At 39.8% G+C, this 21,592-nt stretch overlaps 1 protein-coding gene across 1 annotated transcript; it reads left to right on the top strand.

Moving 5' to 3' along the window:
• Nucleotides 1–4,233: 4,233 nt before the first annotated feature.
• On the top strand, nucleotides 4,234–19,610 carry CHRNA5 (cholinergic receptor nicotinic alpha 5 subunit; the record flags this gene model as incomplete). Its single annotated transcript, XM_084267896.1, has 6 exons — nucleotides 4,234–4,351; nucleotides 13,563–13,714; nucleotides 14,540–14,584; nucleotides 14,922–15,031; nucleotides 15,937–16,768; nucleotides 19,449–19,610. 6 exons carry the CDS (start codon nucleotides 4,234–4,236, stop codon nucleotides 19,608–19,610), a joined length of 1,419 nt encoding a protein of 472 aa, XP_084124022.1.
• Between the last annotated feature and the right edge of the window lie 1,982 nt (nucleotides 19,611–21,592).

Below are 21,592 nucleotides of genomic sequence, written 5' to 3' on the forward strand. Positions count from 1 at the left end.
ACTTTTTAGATACTGTAATAATCAAAAGTCAGAATTATTTAAGTGCTCCACTATGTACTGAAGTATTGTGATAAATTGTGTAGTTCCACTACATTTTAAGAGATCTATTTATTTTTAAAGGTTTTGTTTACCCAAAGTGAAAGCATTGTCAAGTACTTTGAGTATAATCTTTGAACTTTAACTACTGATTTAATTTTAAAAAACACCATCTCTACCAAGTGCCATTAATAGCTGATTGCAAGATGAGCCTCGGTACTGCCTCAGAACAGGCAAGTAACTCTAGCTGGCACTCAAGACAAAGCTCTGATAACTTGCATTTTCTTTCTGATTTTTTTTCTGCATTAGAACATAGGACAGTAAGCAGATGCTGGAGATATTTTACTGACTAGAAGCTTCCTGGGACATCCTTACACTAATGCAAGCTGCTTAGCTGTTTTTCCTAGAACTAGAGCAGTATTTGACTGCATAGGCCTATTGTGTTGATTCTGGCTTTGTGTGTTTAAAAAAAAAAAATCCTAAAAAAAAAAAAATCACCACTATCTGTGCCTTCTCTGGGAGTGGTTTGGGGATAAGTCGTAAGAACAGAGAAATGATTTTGGCAATACATTTGAGTTGTCTTTGCTAATCAAAATGATCTTCCTGGTTTTTGTATGTTGGTTTTGTTTTGGTTTGGTTTTTTTTTTTTGATGTATGTAGTGTTTATGTAGAGTTTACAGTGTATTTATTACATAAGTATTCCAAATATTTAGCTATTAGTGTGGATTAAATGTTATTTTAACACCAGAACTTCACGTGGTGCTGTGGAAGGTGACAGGTTTTTCAAATTAGGTAAAAGTATTTACGTGAAACTGTTTGCATAATATAGTATTAGTAAACTTAAAGGCTGGATAGTTTATATCTCACTTGAGTGCATGATAGAGCTTGTTAGGGCAAGTATTCACACATAGATTGTCCTAATAAATTGTAATGTGTTTTGCTATTCTAAGTAGTTGAAGAGATAATGAAACTACTGCTACTCCAGTAATACCTGTGCTGTCTCTTGCATCCGTCAGTGTTTAAAAAAGAGTTAGCTTGTTTCTAATTACTGTATTCTGTTCAAATAAAGTCACATTAACTTCTAAGAGTGCTTCTTATGTGAGTACTGTATTGTGCACTAGAAGACAGAAGACTCCTTTGGATGTACTTCCTTACTGATCCAAATATTTTTACTTGTCAGTTATAAAAGCACCCAAATTAAGGTGATAAACAAGGGACATAGTGTTAGACTGCTGCTTCTGTTTTGTTACAGGTTCCCAAGGTAATTATTTATTATTTCGGTTCATAATCTTAAAATTAGGGACAATGCTTTCCCACTGTGTGGTGAGAACAAACGTATTTGTAATTAAAAGGCAGTGAAATGAATGAGGCCACACAACTGTATGTGCTACATAGGTAACGTAGCTAAGTCCAACAAGTTAATGCATTCAGGTGCTTCATACATGAGAGAAATGATGTAGCTTCAGACTAGCCGAGGTTCTAGGGCTTAGTTGAATGCTTTGCCTTCTCTTTGAAGAGTGTTTTCCATTGCAGTTTTTCTGTAAAAACTCATTTTCAAGTTTTAATTGCTTTATTTCTATTACAATATGAAAAATCACTCAATCTGAGAGTACCCTTCCCTGGTTACATAGCTCCTGGTTTTAATCTGGAGAAAATTCAAGCTTCACAAAATTTTTTTTGAGTATTTTTGATTTCAAGAAGAGAACTGAGCAGCTTGCTATTTTTATCTCCGATTAATTTGCCGTTTGGCTTTCCAGTTAAAGTACTCTTCAGTGCTCAGTAAAAGCTGCCATCAGCCCATTTACTGGAGATTCTCAGAACATACTTCAGTGGGGACCTTCAGATGTCACCTCCCGCTGAGAGAGACCCTTTCAAAGCGAGCAGGCATTACTCATGTAATCGTTTAGGCTTTCACTGGCTGATAAATATTGAACTTAACATGCTGCTGTCAGTATTAACATTTTGCTCTTGAGTTCAAAGCAGCAGGGAAAGATGGCTTCTCATGTAGAACTCCCTAGTTTCTAAACCAGTAATAATGCAACATAATTAATGTGTGCCAGATGATGCTACATAAAATATTTAGCAAAATGCTGGGCGTGTAATCTAGAGAGTTTAATCCTTTTACATCGCGCAGCATCTGTTTTGCCCAGCCAGGACCCAGCTGCAAACCAATTCACAGTTATATAATAAAACCAGTTTGCTGTGTCCTGCACATTCGAGTGGCTTAATGCTGTTAACTCTAGAATGCATTTACTGCCATGTACGTATGCTGCTAGCAGCTACATAGATTTTTACCTGATAACCTCATGTTGGGGACACCAGGCGCGGTGCAGTGGGGGAACCCGTTGTCATCAAAAAACCACAGGTTTGTGGCTTCACTTGAAACACTGCCAGTAATTTTTGGAAAACATCAGAACTTCAGTGTACTGCAGAAGAATGAAACGGGGGTTTGTGACATGCTTTGGGTAAAACAGATTTTCATTTGCTCTCAAATCTTGGATTGACCACTGCATCCACACGGAGCGTTTCAAAATAAGAGTCCCAGGCTGCATCCCTCACCGCCTATCTTTATGTTATGGAGGACATGCTATATAGAAATGAGTTCTCCACACATAAAATGGCCATATTTACTGCCGAGCATCTGAATCAATACAGCATGTCACTAGAAGCATGCTGGAAGCAGATACAGTGTAAAGCAGCCCCTTTTCCTATGGCTTGTACTGCCTGCATCATGTCTTGCACAGACATGCCCAACCTGAACGTGGCTGCGGGGTAAGATAATACAGAATCACAAGTTCAAAAATTAAGAAGGGGATTTAAATGCTCAAGTGCTCTGTTTTGGTCATCAAAAAGATTCATGATCTATAAATAGATGCGCTATTTTTCTATGAAATGAATACTTGATATAAAAGGGTTTTGATAATTGACAATGTGCTTAATGAAATTTCTACTTTGGGTAATGCTCATTTTAGGATGGTACAAAGTTGCTGAAATTGAGTTGAATACTGTCCATTTTTTTCCTGAAGAATCTCATTGCCTAGCAGCTAATTAAGGCTGAGTAAAGCCCTTCTTTCCAACCCTTTTCTCTCTGTAAATATCTGAAGCATTATCTTAAATATAAGCAGCGCATTAAAACCAGCTGCTTTTATTTTTCCAGGGCAATGTGTACACCGTACCTTTCCATGAGGACGATTTAGGAAAAGTCACTAGTTCTGTTTCACAGTTGGTGCATTTAAAGTTGTCTTTCATAACAGCTTTTCATTTACCTGATATAGGAAACAAAAAAAAAGGTGGTTTTTGTGCAGGATGTTCGCTACAGATGTTATATATCCACATATACATAAAGATGGAAATATCCTGGGTCTTTTAACTTGCATCTGGCTTTGAATAAGAGCACCAAAGCATTCTGGTTTAAAAACTTTAAAAAAAAACCCCACCACAGAACCGCCCTACTTGTGTTTCACATGGAATGGAAGTTACCTTTTAGTGTAATGTTTTCCTTTTCCCTAAAAATCCCGTAGACTTACGCCCTCCCGCAAGAGCCCTCGCGGTTTAAGAGAGACAAACGCTGACCCAGGAGGGTTTCCCGCTGTTTTTAACGTGGACGTCGGGGCTGCCGCCGCGCTTCAGTGAGGCACACGGCAGGTCGCTCGAGGGGCCGAAGCGGCGGCCCAGCGCACCACCTACCTAGTCAGCACCTGCGCCTCGGAGGGAGCCTTTCCTGTCACCCGGGAAGCGGCGGGACGGTGCAGTCAGTGCGAGATGGGGTCGCTATAGCTTTCCCGCCGAGGTACCCGCCTTCCTCACAGGGAACTTCTGACAGGCCGAGGGGGAGGCGGCAGCCGCTACCCGCCCGAAGCGGGGTCGCCGAGGCACGCAGCCAGCGGTTAGCGGTAGGATTGTCCGGCCAGCCCTACGCGGGGCACCTCTGGGCCCCCTCCGGGACCGCCCGCCGGGAACAAAACCCTCTGGGACAACGCCTGGCCGATGTTCGCGCCGCCGCTCCCCCCCCTCCCTCTCGCCCCCGTTCTAACGCTTCCCCCCGCGCGCGCTCCTTCTCCCTCCTCTCCCGCCCTTCGCGCCCCCTCACGGCTTCCCGGCGGGGCGTGGCCAGCGGCTCCCGCTAGGAGCGGCGCCCCGTCGCTGCGCCCCGCTCTCCCCGCGGGACTCTGAGGCGGCGGGGGCTGTCCCCCAGCCATGGCCGAGCGCGGAGCCTGGCTGCGCTGCGGCCGCCCCCTGCTCCTTCTCACCTGCCTCTTCGCGCCCTTTCTCGGCCAGCCCGGAGCCGGCGCCGCCGCCCGCGCCCCTTACGCGGGTAAGGCGCCTCGGGTCGGCCCCGTGTGGGTGAGGGCCCGCGGGGCGCTCTGCCTGGGCTGACGGGGGGTGAGGGCGGGAGGGGTGGCAGGCGAACGGGCGCTTCAGCGAGGAGCCGGGAGGGTGTCGAAGGGGAGGGCACGGTCAGCTGGGAGTTAGGAACCCCGGCTTTCCTGTGAGGCTGCCGTTGTGAGGGGCTAGCTCGCTGCCACTGGGAGGGGGAGGTCGTGCCGGAGCCCGAGGGTCTGCCGGGCCGCCGCTCCCTCCCCTGGCTGTTCCGGCTCTCGGCGGGCCGGTGGCAGCTCGGGCAGGAGGAGAGCGCGTTTCGTGTGGTGAGATGAGGCGGGTTTTGGCGTGTGGGGGGAAACGCAGCCGGGGCTGAGGCAGCCAGGCATCGCGCTTAGTTTTCCACGCCATCGACTTTTGCCAGGAGGAGGCTAAAATAAGGCTGATGTCAAGGTGAAGCGGGCGTTTGGCCGTGGCCGAGGAGTGCTGAGGTAGGGATTGCAGGACTTCGGCTAGTTTTGGGGGTTCTGTTTTTAAAAAAAAAGGCGTGACCTCCAGAGATCGTGGTGGAACGGGCTCACCAGGGCTGCCCCTTCACCAGGAGAGGGGGGAAAAACGCCTGTGCCGACCCACAGCAGCTCAGGTGCGCATCAGTCTTGACTACCACACACTTCGTTATGCAGTTGTTACGCTTTATAGACGAACACACTGCGCTTTGAAGGTTTGAAGCGTCATGCCATAGCGTTCAGTATTGGCTCCGCTCGCTTCTTCAGCTGCTCTGGGTTTGCGGGGCGTGCTCTCTGCGTTTGCAGCTGGTATGGAGGTAAACTTCGAGAACCTATTCCGATCGTCGCAGATGGATCTGGCTGCACAGAGAAAAGTCCCTCTTACGAATTCGTAACAGAATTATTTTTAGTTTGTTCATGCGTTATTTCTTTGACTTCAAAAGAGTCACTCTGGTAATTCGATCAGGATGTAACTTTCAGAGCTGGAGGATGTAAAATAGCCCGGGAAGCTAAAATGTTTATAAAATTACACCAAGATTAAAGGAGCAAGATCAATCCTCCTTCAAAGAATTGTTTAGAAATGGATATTCCAGAACACTGCTTTTACATAATTTATGGGTACATTGCTAAGAGTTTTGCAAAATGTCTTGAGACCATGACTGCGTTTTTTACAAGCAAGGAAATGAAAGATAAAACCGACTTTTTAATATTAGTCCAAAACAGGAAAAACCCACAGTCGTTAGTATGGCTTAAAGTGAAAGGTATTGGTGTTTGGTTTAATTTGACATACAAAAAAAATCAGTCTGTTACTGCTAGATGTGATTTAAAAGATTGTTCTTGATCTCAGAAGGTGGAAAAGCATCACAGCAGAAGATATAACTGCGTGAAATTATCATGTCAGGTTATACAGTGTATGTGACTGTGAAATTACTTGCAGTCAGGTTAAGCCAAACTTTGTCTTTTGGCACAAGCCGACAGTTTTGATTTCAGTGAGAAGTGATGATATATAATGAGGATAAAATTTTCTTTTTGCTATTTCTTTGCTCTAAAGTAAAATGAAATTAGCTATTAAGATGAAAAACGTTATAGCTATATATTATTAAAACATAGGGCTACTGGAAATAGTAACCTACATCAGTGTATCATGTACATACAGTTTGTATTATTTTAGAGGCATTGGTTTGCATTTGGTAATCACTTTAATAAGTAGAAGTGAATTATGACTGTGACTGATGTTTTGTGGTACTTTAAGAGTGCTTGAAAATGAATGTGGGGGTTACTTTAGTTAGTAGTCCTGAGGTGAACTACCCTTTTTGTTGGTTAACTCTGATTTCATAAGAAAAAATACATGCTGATTTAAAGTACAATCAAATGATGAGGGTTTTTTCTTTGCTCTGAATCTTAAACTGACAGGTTGAGATGTCAATACAGAAAAACCTTTAGCACTGCTGTGGTGTGCCACAGACCTGTGATAGTGTTTCCTTTGGAGTTCGTACACTCAAACATTTTCCCCTCAGAAAACAGGTTTCCACTCAGTTTGACAGACTGGATCCTTCTCCCTACCCAACAGGAAGCTGCAAACATTCCTGCTTGTATGGGTTTCGTGTGAATTTTCTCTGAAAATATTCTGTGCTTTCTTTAGAGGCTCTTAGAAAGAAAAATGTGAGCATTGATTGATGAGAAATGTCTGTGTTGGTTTGTAGGAGGAACTGCGGAAGCAAGTACTTGCCTAGTTTCCTGCTTTTCAGAATGGATAGTATTTTTGTGTGATAGTGTATGTTCCAAAATCTCCTACTCTGCATCTGGTTTTGAGCAGATTATCTGATTTCTAAGAAGAGTTTCTGATTTCTGTGAGCTGTAGGATTCTGTGTATCTCTGGGGCTGTGGTCGAGCTGCCTGAGCAGAATGTCACTGTAGAAGATCACGCCAGTGCGCAACTTCTGCAGCACCCAGAGCTGCGCTGGCAACTTGTGAGCAGCCCGAGGCCTGGGTCTTACTTGCACAAAGGTTTTATTTACACACACTGTGGATTTGTGTTTGCTTCCATGATGTGTACCCTCTAAATCTATGCGAATAGAAGGTTCTGCTTCTGCATACTTGTTCTTCCTTGGACTCCTTCCATTATCTGTGCTTGCATATGCAGGTTTTGCTGCTTGCATTCAGCATTCCTCAGTGCTGTCTTCACCGTCCATCTTCAGACCTTACTGACAGGCCAACAGTCAGTGAAAAGGGTTAAGTGGTTAACAGTGGTATAAACAGAGATGACAAAGTCTTGGATCTGTTACCAAAAAAGTCTAATTGGCTTCAGAGTGACCAAATTTTTATCGTGGCCTGACATGGGGCAGCCCTTTTGTGTGCCCTAGCAGTTGGGCAGAGAGAAAGACTGTGTGTGGTTCTTCTGTCTGCTGAAAACTGAGTGGAGAATATTCATGTCGGCGAACTCACAAGGAAGTGCTGTGTCCTGCCACAGACCTGTAATGTTAGCAATGTAGGTGGCCATTAATCAGGAGACTGCTGCTGACAGGAGCTTCACTATAGAGCTCAGGAAGCTGTTTGGCAGATTGTGGGTATTCACAATAGAATCCGTAGCACGGGTATTCAGAAAGGAATGGTTTGTGCTTCAATTAGCTGTCAATCCAAAGACTGTTAATCTGTAGCTGATCATAGCTATTTCTTGATTAGTTACAAGCTACCTGGCAGTATATTATGCTGTTATTAATCAAACTTGTAGATGCATCCATTAATATGGGACATAATTACCCCTTGATGTTAAGCTATTAGGGGGTAGTTTAATTCTACTTCTCAATTATCAAGCCAGAAACTTTTTACTCTTTTAAATGAGTTGACTGTAAGAGCCATCTTGCCTGCTACCTACCTGCAGGGTAGTACCTACTTCTGTTCATATCAGTATGGGCTAAGTGATATTGCAGTGCAAAGTCCTTGATAGTTTCATCTCCACAATATATCAATTAATTTTGCTGTTGGTTGGCAGGAGTGTGATGTGCAAGGTGAGAGAGAAGGCAGAAATTCTCCCAGTAACTTGAAATCCCTGGAGTGAAGGAGAAATGGTAGAAGTTTCTGCAGCAGCTAGCAGCTGTGCTTTATCGATAGAGCTGCACTGCGTTAATACCCAGGCACAGAAATACAAGGCTGTTGCTTTTGTACTATCAGCCTCTGAAATCACCTGACAACCCTGAACAAAAGAAAGGAAAATAAATTTGTGATAAAACCTGCCAAGAAACGGCCAAGAATAGCCACCTGTTCCATGCTTGGAGGTGTAGTCGGGAGCTTCGGTTTTATTTTTTAAAGAGGGGAGAAACAATACTTGTAAGAATTACAGGCTGCAATAGGTGGCTTTTCTGACTTTTGTTCAGAAATTGGATAGTTGGTAACCCTGCTTTGACTTCTAATAAAGGTGATTTTGATCTTTCTAAATGCTTACTGCTAGCTGAAAAACCCGACTGTATTACTTCAAAAAACCCACTGTATCACCTTAATAAATATACTGGTGCACTGAAGGCAGGGATACTGCATATATTCATTCACTTTTCCTGTTTGTAGGCAAACTATTAGTTGTGTTGTAGCTTGTCGTAGTTAAATAGATTTGTGTATAGCAGTCTGTTATGATAGCACATTGTTAAAGAATATAATGTGAAGGACATAGTGTGGACATTTTGCTGTGTTTATTATCATCATCAGTAGTGTTCTTTTTCATTATAGTGGTATATGATTATAAATCTGCGTTAGTGATGTATATTACCTCTGAATCTACATCTTAACGTTAGGCTTCTAGAAAGTGACTTTTTCCCTTCTCCTATGGACCTCTTCTGAAAATGCACCCAGTAGCAATCCAAAGAAAACCTGAAATCACTAACACTCAATTATATCCATTAGAAAATGCTTTGAAATACATTGTTTGAAGGGTAAGGATGATTGTTTCATCTGCAATCCCAATGTGCTTCTCAAACACTTTATTTAAAGAAGTGCAGAGGAATATAGAGGTCAAAGTAAGTTTATTCTTTTGAGAAACATGGTCTGCAATATTCTCTTGTTTAAAAACAAAAATTTGTGTAAAGATGAGAGGTATAGCTGTAACAATATTTCACTGGTAACTCTTATGAAAAGACTACTGCTGCTAAATCATATTAAGATGCTAAGAAATTCAGTCTCATAATGATACAGTAAGAAACAAAGTAAGAAGACAGACTTCTACAAAATAAAAACATTTTTGTAATTTATCTGAAGTAGATCTGCTATTGGCAGCACTAGTGAAATTTTGGCCTGAAGATGTTAGCAAAGTGAATAAGACATGTACATGTTTTGTCATGTAATTCATGTATCTGAAACACCCCCCCCCACACACACCAATGCTTCCCTTTCTTTTCTAAATACTTCTTCCCAAGTACTTTAATAAAATAATTTGGTTAAATATTTAGGGGGGGAATCATAGAACTGAATTTTCCAATAAAATTTGTCCAAGGACAAGTGTTTGATTAGAATTTCTATTTAGCATTTTGTCAGAAGCGTGCTCAATCTACTTCAAAGTTTAGAAAAATTGAATTGTTAGTCTGCTTTGTGCATGAATGTCTCCTTTTTGCAGAACTTCAGCCATCCAGGATTTTCTCATGCAATTTAGTTGGGTTTTTTGCAGAACATGGAATCCCACTGAGATGGGCTGAGAGAAGAGTTTCAGGTGTAAGTTGTGAAGTAAACATTGTCTTTGGGATTTATCATTGAACGATATGGAGAGCTGCCTCTGAAATAGACTGCAGAAGTTGCCTGACCTCAACAAAAATAAAGCCATGCAAATACAGGGATGCTTAGAATTGCCCTTCAAAGGCTGTGAGTCCTCTAAGTTTTGGGTTGGTTGGTTTGTTTTTTAGTGTAGTGAGCTAGTAGCAGGGGTGAGCGCTTCCATAATCTCCTAGCATATGGTTTAGTATGAGACTTGCACTCTGGCTTGTTTGTTTGCTCATCTTGCTTGTTGTAGGTTTTAACCTCTTTGGGCTTTTCTTCAAATAGTGTAGCCAGTCTGCTGCCTTAAGTCCCTAACTCTATTTTACCTCTTCTGTACCTTTTTTTTTTTTTTCTGTTTGCCACAAATTCTTTGGCCATATTTCTTATTGATGCTAACACCAATAACTAAGAATTGCACCCTTAATAATAATCTTAAAAGTCTTCAGACAGGTGGAAAGAAGTTATTAAAACACTTGCAGTCTGTGAAACAAGTGACCTGTGTAGTCCTATTAAATGAAATTAAAAAAGGTAGGGGTATGTGTTTAGGGGTTTTTTTTGTTGAATCTTAATACATCATTACCATCACCAACCTCCTCATGGAGTTCTCCTTTGTATAAGTTGCCTTTTACATACCAGTATGCTCCAGCTTATTAATAAACTAGAAATATGAAAAACTCTGGGTATTTCTGTGATAGAAAGGAAATTAGTTGAACCATTTTGTAAACGTTGTCGCTTTAATAAACCAGTGAGTATACTAGAGGTCTGAGTGTAAAGAGTTTGAAAAAGGTTGTGTAAGTATACAAAAGTGGTAAAGGAACATGGCCCCAGTTAACAGTGCAGAAGATACTGTGTTTTAAGAGAAGCTTAATCTGGAAACAGCATGTACCTTGAAGATGCTGTATTGTTGTACAGGAGGTCATCTTACAGGAACACAGAAATGGTGAAAGTGCAACTTTGCCTCTGCACTGCTTCAAGGTCAATTAATGGGGAGAGAGAGAGAGAGTACCCAGCTGCGCAGTCATTCGCCAACTGTATGAAAAATTCAGTTGAGATTTGTAATTGTAAAAGGGAAATGTAATTAATGCTAATACAAAACCCAAGCATTTATGAAACATTAAACTGAAATATACACAATCCCATTCATAATTCAGGAAATAGGGGTATAGAAATAGATTGTGTCTTTAGGAAGCATTCTTTTGGCTGTCTGTAAAAAGCAGGACTTGGAAAATCTATGCATAATTACAAATAAGAAAAATTCCTTGGCTCATAAAGATATACTGAACCTTGAGATATCAATGAGAATAATTATTTTAACCTGAAAGCTGCAAGGGTAACTTCTCTGCATGTAACATTGTTATACAGAATGGGATTTGGTGGATCCTTTTTTGCAGCAATTCTTATGCCTTGTATGTTCTCACATATCCACCTGAGGTGGGTATGCACAGTGGTGCAAGGCAGGTTTCTCATCAGTCTGTTGCTATTACACAACCCACGTGTCAACAATCTTGACATGAAAAGATGTTCAACTGTTCAGCGTGTACGAACACTAAATCTCAAAGAACAGTAGGTTTGTGAGTGAACGAAACACACTGTGAACAGATAGGCTGGGCCTTTGAAGCAGAAGGGTGAACAGTCTTAAAACCCAAATTCTGATTTGGCGCTGCAGCAAGAACCATTTGGCAGCATGTTAGTGGATGGGTGGACACTACGATTTGGGGGGGGGAAAGGTGTCTCGCTGCTCCTACCTTTGCTGATCCTATTCCTTAAATTACATTCTACTTGTGCTCCTACTACAACATTTTGAGCAAATCTAGTTAGTACTCCTAATAATAGTTGTACTGGACAAATCTGCAGTGCAGAAGGCAGGTTCTGGTTGGGTTCTGCAGTGCTTGGGGTGTTTTGTCCAAAGGATCTCTAAGCGCAGCCTTGTGCAGCACAGCAGAAAGCAGCTGCTGCCACAAGAACACTCTGAACGAGGGGGAGCTGAAAAACTTAAGCTACCTGTCTTAGTTGTCTAGGCTGCAGTGGCTGTGGTCATGTAGAGCTAGCTTAGGTCTGTCTAAGTTAGTGGTGGAAGTGATGTTAGCCAATTCTCCACAACAAATGTGAGGCATCAAATCGTTGATCAGATTCTGAGGTAGCTTGTGCAAGTTGTGATGGAAGGTGAACTGATACCCCATGAAAGTATGATGCTCCCTGACATAACTGACAGTTTAATAATCCCAGGCAATTCTAAAATTTTAGTTGGCTTCAATGTCTAATAATCTCTAATTTACTGTGTGTTTATTGAAATGAACTTCAGAAAGAGACCTTTTTTTTAATACTGCCTTTAATTGGTGCTTTTGTTTGCTTGGCCTTCTTTAATGAGGAAGGTTAAATGCCATTAGTGGTTTTTGTGTCTATATTGTTTGCTACTTTATCTGCTTCTGTTATGTTGTTTGGAGAAGAGGTGAACATAATGTTAATCTTTTAAATCTCTCCTTGTAAGGATGACTGTCTCTGGCTTTAATCTGTTTATAACATTCTCTGATGCTTTTCTGTTTCTGATATATCTTTTTTTAGATGGATGCTGTTAGTGACCACATGATTTCTAGAGAGGTCATGCCATACTTTTATGTAATGGCATAATATTTTAAATCTGTGCCTAAAAATATAGTTGTGGACATCTTTCTCTGGTTTACTCTGTCCCTTAAACTGACTACTGTAATTCTTAGTTCTTCTTTCAGCAGTAATTTCAGTCAGTTTAGACAAAAATTTTACTTCTTAAGGTGGTTGCCTTCTCCAGGTCTTTCACACTGTCTTTACAAGCTCTTCTTATTCTGGTTGCTTTGTCAGATCTTGCCTTTTTTCCTCCTCCATATCTTGCCCCAAGTTTGTCCTTGTTTTGTTACTTAGGGGATGTAAATTTTTTGCATGGGTTCTCACAATAGTGAAACCTTACACTTCGCCTTTCTTTGGATAAGGGTTTCTTCTGATAAACTTCAGTGAGAAAAAAAAAATTGTCACACACCCCCCACCACCTCTTTCTTGGGGATTCACAAAGATAAAGGACAGCAGTTGCTTGGTGAGGTGCTTTAGGACAAGTTAAAAATCTCTTTTCAAACCCAGGCTGCGCTCTGCCTGCAGTTTCTGCAACAGTACTTCTCCCCGCCTCCCCAAGTTTTGCCATGTATTCCATTCTCTCAGGAGATGAAAGGTGACCTTCAGTTTCCATTTCTCTAAGTTATGCAAAGATACTTGGCTATTCCAAGTCATACTTCAGTCTTCAGGCTTTGAAATAACTCCTTGAAAAATATGAAGAAGAAATGTACTCTGAATGTATACTCCCAACTAGAAAGATGCCTTCCAGTCAATAGGACGTTATGATCTGTAGAGGGTAGACTTGTAAATAGGTTGTCACGTGCATTTAAGATATAAAACACTGGGGGTGGTGGGGGGGCAAGTGCTCTACAAGTACTGCAGAGTCTGTATATCATAGATGTGACCAAACATTAGAAGAAATAATGCATGAAACATGAAGGGCCTGATGTTCCAAAATGGAGTGCAAGTTAGGCAATACACTAAAGAAGTGCAGAGTGAGGGTGTAGGTTTTTATCAGGTACCACCTTGTTTTTAGAATGATAGAACTCTAGTCCCTCATAGACAAACTGTCGGGTTTAGAGGATTCCCAGAATTGCACTGCTCCAGGTAAATGGTACAAGTCCATTTTGCCTTCATTTTTACTAAAATTATCTTAATGTTCTTAAGTCATAGATTTTAAAAGTGTGTTAGTGGTATTGAGATGCTGATAAAACCAGGTTATTACATAGAATTATTTTTCCAAGACTCTGGCCATGCTTCTGGCCAAAATGGGATGAGAAATTTAATTCTGCATAAACTTAGCTGTAGCTCTTTGGACACAAGAATGCAGATGTACACTGTTCATTTAAATGAAAGTTAATAAATTCCTTTTTTTTTATGTAGGTATATCTGAACCTTCTTTTATTGCTAAAAGTGAAGATCGCTTGTTTAAACATTTATTTGAAGACTATCAGAGATGGGTTCGTCCTGTGGAACGCTTGAACGATACAATAAAGATAAAGTTTGGTCTTGCAATCTCTCAGCTAGTAGATGTGGTAAGCATAATAAATGTTTGTGGGGTTTTTTGTTTCTAGTTCTTAAAATTCTGGAAGAGAGTGTCATAGGAAATAATTGTGCATATTTTAGTATAAACACAGTAGATTAAGGCTATAAAATTCTTATTGGTGTAATTCAAAATGCATAGTGGATGGGGGCATAAAGAAGTGATTGCCAAGAGGTTGACAAGACAAATGCTTCTTAGGCTTAGTGTGATTTTCAGAAAAAAAGGAGTAAAATTCTTAAGCCTAGGGAATTGTGTTTTAATTTAATGGGGAAACCCACGTTTTTCAATGCAATCATTCTGTAAAATTCAGGAGCACTTGAAAATACTGCTCTTTTTCTCCTTTATGCAGCAAATAATCCTCTGAGCCTTTAAATATGCTACTTCCATACTAGTGAAGATTATCTCTTGACTTCACCTGTGATGTGAAAGAGATCAACCAGATGGGTTTTCTTCCCCCAATACTCGTTCTCTTCAGAATATTCTTTCCAAACTGAATTATCTGTTTATAAGTTTTTTTTCTCCCACGTGTTGGTGGTTCCTTTAGGTTTCCCTATGAAAACAATAAGACTGTATAAAATCCAGTAAAAAAAAAAAGTAAGAGGTGAAAGAGACACAAAAGTGAGAAATAACACATTTGACAGTTAAATAATCAAAGGTTATAAATGTATGTTTAAAATGTTCCCATATAAACATACTTACCAGTGACCGCAATGAGTTTAGAAGTCTGGTTTGTATTTTACATTCCAGACCTTTAGGTAGCTTGAATGTTTTGTGCAGATCTATTTTTTTTTTCATAAAATATGCTTTATTTTTGTAGGATGAGAAAAATCAATTGATGACAACAAATGTCTGGTTGAAACAGGTGTGTATAAAATGCCAGTGAAAAAATCTGAAGCTTCATAACTACAAGCCAAAACTTTTCTAATTAATTGTGTATTCAAAAAAACTTAGTTGTTGCATGCTCCAAAAAAAGGATTTTATATATTAAGTTCTGTACACAAATACTGTCAGGTGGTTATTAGAACAGAAAACAAATACTGGATGAGGAAAATAGATGGCTGTTGAGCAAATTCACAATTGTGTGCAAATTGTAGAAGCCAGTTTGTTGGGTTTTTTTCGATTGCCTCTTTATGTGTTTTCATCTGGTCTTGCCCTGCTTAAATCAGCTTCACAGTAATACTCATTTTTGCATTCCACAGGAATGGATAGATGTAAAGTTAAGGTGGAATCCTGAAGACTATGCTGGAATCACATCAATTCGTGTCCCATCAGATTCTATTTGGATTCCAGATATTGTGTTGTATGACAAGTAAGATTTTAATCGTTTAATAGAAAAAATATTTTTACTTTCTAACTTTGCCCCCTGGGATGCTTCTAGGATGCTCACTGGGTAGATTATGTGTGTACACTTAGCACAGCTAAGAATGTGGGGAAGAATTTGCCTCTGAATGCAAATGGACTTTGTTGCTTGGCTTCTGTATGGAATTTCTGGACTCTTTGAAAAGTTTATTTCCACTTCTTCCTGTAAATTATTTTTTTTAAATGCAAAGCAGTGTTGGCTACAGACAAATAGGATAAAGTTGATGGCAGGGAGGCAACTAAATCATGCTGTTGTAAGTCAGATTCAGCATGGATGTAAAATGCAGACCACTAAAATGAAATATTTGGGGATTTTTGCGGGGGGAAATTAAGAAGTCTCAGAAGCAATAACTTTTGAATTAACCTTTCTTCTCAACTTGGGTGTGTGTGCAATTCTTTTACATTTCTGACTTGCTGAGTCAGGAAAAAATTCTGTTGTGGTGATTGTAAATTCAAGATTGGAGGTGTCACACAAGACCTACTTCACCTGTTTTGTGACTTTATTTATAATTTAGCCAAGTGGAAAAGTATTTATGCTGTATTACTTACAGAAGTGCCAGAGTTTGGTCATGCTGTTCAAGGCCAGGATTTTTACAATCCCTTGCATAAGCGTGAATGTTTTCTTAACTCTTTCAAAGCTGTCTACCTATGGAATATTCAGATTTAAAAACAAAACCAAAAAATCAACAAAAAGCTGACTTAGGAACACAATATAACCTTTTGCTTGAGGGGGTGAAGCGGGGGGAATGAACAGCTGAAATGCCAATAACAAAACATCTGTTTTTATTTAAAACCACAAACCCTCACCCTATACCCCCCAGGTTGTAATTACCATGCATATTTTTTTCCTTTCAGTGCAGATGGACGTTTTGAGGGAACATCTACAAAAACTGTGGTAAAATATGATGGGACCATTGCTTGGACTCCACCAGCAAACTACAAAAGTTCTTGTACTATTGATGTAACCTTCTTCCCCTTTGACCTCCAAAATTGCTCTATGAAATTTGGTTCCTGGACTTATGATGGCTCACAGGTTGATATCATTCTTGAAGATTATGATGTAGACAAAAGAGACTTTTTTGATAACGGAGAATGGGAAATAGTGACTGCAACAGGGAGCAAAGGAAATAGGACTGATGGATGCTGCTGGTATCCTTTTGTTACATATTCATTTATAATTAGACGTTTGCCACTTTTTTACACGTTGTTTCTCATTATTCCTTGTATTGGGCTTTCGTTCCTAACTGTCCTTGTCTTCTATCTTCCTTCAAATGAGGGTGAAAAACTTTCACTTTGCACTTCAGTGCTGGTATCTTTGACTGTTTTTCTTCTTGTTATAGAAGAGATTATTCCATCATCTTCTAAAGTTATCCCACTTATAGGCGAGTACTTGGTGTTTACTATGATATTTGTGACATTGTCCATTGTGATAACTGTCTTTGCTATCAATATTCATCATCGCTCTTCGTCTACACACAATGCTATGGCACCTTGGGTTCGCAAGATATTTCTTCACAAACTCCCTAAGCTGCTTTGCATGAGAAGTCATGTAGACAGGTACTTTGCTCAGAAGGAGGAGACAGGAAATGTGAATGGATCAGAGTCATCTAGAAACACCTTGGAAGCAGCTCTAGACTCTATCCGCTATATTACGAGGCATGTTATGAAGGAGAATGAAGTTCGTGAGGTGGGTGTTCTGCTCCTATCACACTGATTTTGTCAAACTGGAAATTAGAAAACCAAGCAATGGTTTATTATGCAGTTGCATATTAAATATGTGCTGTGGGATTTCCAGTTCTTGTCCTTCACTGGAAGCTGTGTAATTATTTCCACTGAAAAGAATACTGAGAATTCTTAGAGATATTTGGCTGATGCAATACAGTCCTTGGGTTCTTTACATAATAAATACTGTTAAGCCTTATTTTGCAGTTGTAAAGTCCCAGTACAAACAATTTGAATGCTCTAAAATGTTTTCTTTTCAGTCTGTATATTTACACCATTTGGGTAAGAGCATTATGAATCTATTTTTCCATGCTTTTAAAACTAGCACCATTGGAACATCAGGGACTTAAATGCTATTTTTGGGCTAGCATAGAAATATAGAAGCTTGTTGTGTGGCCTCATGATACTGCTATCTGTGTCTGATGGCATGGCCTGAGAGTCTTTCACAGAATCACAAGGTTGGAAAAGACCTTTGAAGATCATTAAGTCCAACCATTCCCATCCTAAACTAAACCATATCCCTAAGTACCTCATCTACCCTTTTTTTGAACACATCCAGGGAAGGTGACTCAACCCCCTCCCTGGGCAGCCTGTTCCAGGCCCTGACAACTCTTTCAATAAAAAATTTTTTTCTAATGTCCAATCTAACCCTGCCCTGGCAGCTTCATGCCATTGCCCCTTGTCCCATCTCCTGTTGCTCAGGTGAACAGACCATTGCCCACTGCTCTATAACCTCCCTTCAGGTAGTTGTAGGTGGTTATAAGGTCTCTTCTCAGCCTTCTCTTCTCCAGGCTGAACACCCCCAGCTCCCTCAGCCACTCCTCATAGGATTTGCCCTCCAGCCCCTTCCCCATTCTGGCTGCCCTTCTCTGGACTTGTTCAAGGACCTCAATGTCCTTCTTATGGTGGGGAGCCCAGAGCTGCACACAGTACTTGAGGTGTGGCCTCGCCAATGCCGAGTTCAGGGGCACAATCACCTCCCCAGACCTAGGGAAGTTTATACAGAAATGACTGGTTGCTGGGAGCATGTTCTCACATGGTAGTCCAGCAGTAAGTTAATTCCTGTAATGTATCTTCTCAGGACTCGACTGACATGATCACAAAGGATCCAGCTGAGAGTTTTGTACTGTTAAAACAGCATCAAATACCCCTGTGTTGTATAAACAGCACAAATAGAACAGTTTGCTATAAAATACATACTTTCCTTTAAACGGTTGGTTTTCTTTCTCTTGCTGAACTTAACTCTGGTTGACTGTGGGTGACAGTAGAAGCAATAAGTACTTTGTTTTTCCGGTGTAATACTTCAGAGAGTCTCAACTTCAGAAATTAAAATACAACTGTATTATTGTGTTTTATTACTTGGACTCCAGAGAAAGCAAACTTTAATTGCAAAAAGTTGTTAATAACAACTAACAGCTAGTGCTGTTGCAGCCTCACCTCCTAAGAAGCTGTATACTTGGGAATTGTGGATAACTCCAGTTCAAATGTTAGGTGGGGTTTTAATTTGCTCGCACCATTATATCTGATATACATGCAAAACTCTGTTTAGATATGAATAATTGTATCAGAAAGTAAATAGTCTTCAAAGTACTGTGAGTATTCTCCCTCTTACTGTGCAGTAGTAACTTCGCAGCCTTCAGTTCTGGTATGTAACACAACAGCTGCTGTATACTGTTAATTTATTTTTTGTTTTTGTTTATTGTTTGGTTGGTTTTGGCTTTTTGTGATTTGTGGTTTTATTTTGTGGTGGTTTTGGTTTTGTTTTTTTGCTTCTAGCTCCTGCACAGGAATTCCACTTCATGATGTGGCTGTGGTGTGAATCCTAAGTCCTGCAGTATGTTAGAAAACTGCATGTGGATTTCTTTTCTCTGTAGTTGAGGATGTTCAGTGCTTCTTGGGGTCAGTTTCTGCATTAAAATCTAGTATTGGTGTCCTGGTTTAAGCTGGGATAGTTAATTTTCTTCCTAAAAGTGGGTCTAATGCTGTGTTTTGGGCTTTGGATGAGAATAACATAGAGAACACACTGATGTTTTGGTCATTGCCAAGCAGTTGAGGACTTCTCAGCTTCTCATACTAACCTGTCAACGAGAAGGTGGGGCACTCAGGTGCTGGGAGGGGAAGGTAGCCAGGACAGCTGACCCAAGCTGGCCAAAGGGATATTCCATAACATATGACATCATGCTCTGTGTATAACTGGGGGGTTTGCTGGATGGCAGCACAGCTCAGGAACTAGCTGAGCAGCAGCTAGTAAGCAATTGTGGTGTGCATCTCTGGGTTTGTATTATTTTATTTATCAATATTATCATCCTCCTTTAATATCCTATTAAAATGTCTTTTTTAAACCCTTGAATTTTACCTTTTTTTTTCAAGTCTGGGGTGGGGGGAGGGAGCAAATGGCTGTGTGATTGTTTTAGCTGCTTGCTGGGTTAAACCACAACAATTGATATTTATAGCTTACCAGTGTTCATAGAACTACTAAATATGTTTGTGTTGCAGGTCATAGTGTAATTATAGAAGCTACTAAAGGGGGCTACCAGATGGGCATGATTGGAAAAGTGTGCTGTAAAGTGATTCAGAATTGTGGGTGGTATGTTTGTATCTGTTCTCACACTTACTGAACAACTCTCTTACTCTTTGTTTTTTAGGTTGTTGAAGACTGGAAATTTATTGCTCAGGTGCTTGATCGAATGTTCTTATGGACTTTTCTTCTGGTTTCAGTAATTGGATCGCTTCTGTTATTTATTCCTGTTATTCATAAATGGGCAAGTATAATAGTACCTACACATATAGGCAGTACCAACCCATGAAATATTTTTGAGTCTGGCTCCTACTAACGTGGCTCTGAAGAGTCTTGCAGTAGCTCTATTTCATGCACGTCCTTTGTAGGCATGTTTCTGATAGAATAAAAAAGAATAATCAAAAATCAGACAATTATGTTTATATTAAAGCATGTTATCCCTAGGACACATAGAAGTCAATTTCCTTATTTCCAGTCTACTAAGTTAGTACTAAATCAGGTCAAAATTAAAAGGAACTTCTCAAGGACTTGCATGTAGGATATGTCAATAAAGCATACACTGGTATCTATTGCGACATAGAAAGCTTTAATTTTTAAAAACATTATGACCACTGTAGTTAAATTCTTAAATTACTATATAAATTGCGATGTAGAGTATTAAATATTTCTAGATATTTACAGTTGGGTTGCCTATTTCGATCTACTATAGTATGCAAAGGGGAATTTTTATCAGGTCTCTTGAATGTGTTGTGTAAGTATAAAATTTCTGCAGCGTAAATTTAAAATAATACTAGAAATACCAGCTAAGATGCCTGTATATTCAGCATAAAAGTAAAAAGAGCAATTTGCCCATGTTTTGCTGTTTGCAGTTTTCAGGAGGATCCGTTGCTAAATTTAAAACCTTGCTCATTCTATCTTAGTACCATGAACATTTAATACAGTAAGCCTTAAAATGCCTTCAGGATATACATCTATCAATATCTTTATATCAGCAATGGAAGGGAAGGCAAAGGCAATTAAATTAATTCCCAAGTTGCATAAGTAGCCCAACAGACCGGAACATTCAGATTTCCTTATTTGATGCAGTCTGTGAATTGAAAGCAAGTTAATCATTTCCTGCCTTTGCGTGTTACTCAGAATTAAGCTTTTAAGCACAGGTAGAAGGAACTTGGGGTGTGCCTTTCTGAAGGAAGTGGGTTGAAAATTACTATGCTGCTTAAGACAGATCACCAAACTTTCAGGCTGTTGTTAAACCAAACCTAGAAAGGTACCTTTAATAGGTTACCTCACCTATAGGACCATACGTAATCCCAAGCAGCAAGGACTTACAGCTTTCCACACTTTCTTTTTTATGAGTGTTGAAAACTAACTTGCAACACACTAATTATTCCATAAAAATATCTTCTCTAAATGCAGATTTGAATTCTTGACGTACATTCCAATTGCATTTTTCTTAAAAGCTAAACTCCAAAATAGGTGCAGGTTTTCCTACACCAAAGTTCTGTCGGTGTGCTTGATGATATAGGTGTATCCTGCATAGCTAATACAGTAATGCCAAGCTAGAGCAAGTGCTGGGAATTGTTTATTTGCTTTAAGTTCTACATTATTAAGGCTTTTTTAGTGGTTATGAATTTGGAAAAAGAGTAACATTTTTTCTTCCTCTCTGTACTTCTTTTAGAATAGCATGGTTTGGCATGGTACTGGTTGTAATGCTGACTGCTTCTGTCATAACTTATATAATCAAATATTTATTTCAAATGGCTTTCACCTATAGGACATTCTTGGGTTTCTGTAATTTTTTTAAGGCTCACAGGCAGGGAAATGATGCCAGTCGAGCATTTTTTTTTTCTTTTTTTCCAAAATACCAATTTATAAGTAATTCTGATTGTAAAGGGAGTCACTCTGTATCTTCAGTTACATAATTACATCTGGCATTGGATATCCAGATTTCCTGTATTCCCATCATAATTAATTTTAAAGATCAATTTGCAAAGATCGTCTGATTTAATCCTTTAATATAATAGTTTTACATTTCTCAGTATTACTGAGATAAAACAATGCTTCAGTGACTTTGTGTGTCAGGGTGCAGAAATCCCTCAGATACCTTATTTCTTCTATTTCTTATAATGCAAATTTTCTTTTTATAGTCCTTGGGTTTGATTTACTGAAGCCTATTATTGCCTGAACAGAAAGTAAAGCAGGTAAAACTTTAGCTTAGTTATATTAATTTTCTAACTTCCCACGTCATCTCTTTCCACTTGTTAAACAATG

Source organism: Gallinula chloropus (genome assembly GCF_964237585.1).
Source record: "Gallinula chloropus genome assembly, chromosome: 9".
Taxonomy (NCBI): Eukaryota; Metazoa; Chordata; class Aves; order Gruiformes; family Rallidae; genus Gallinula; species Gallinula chloropus.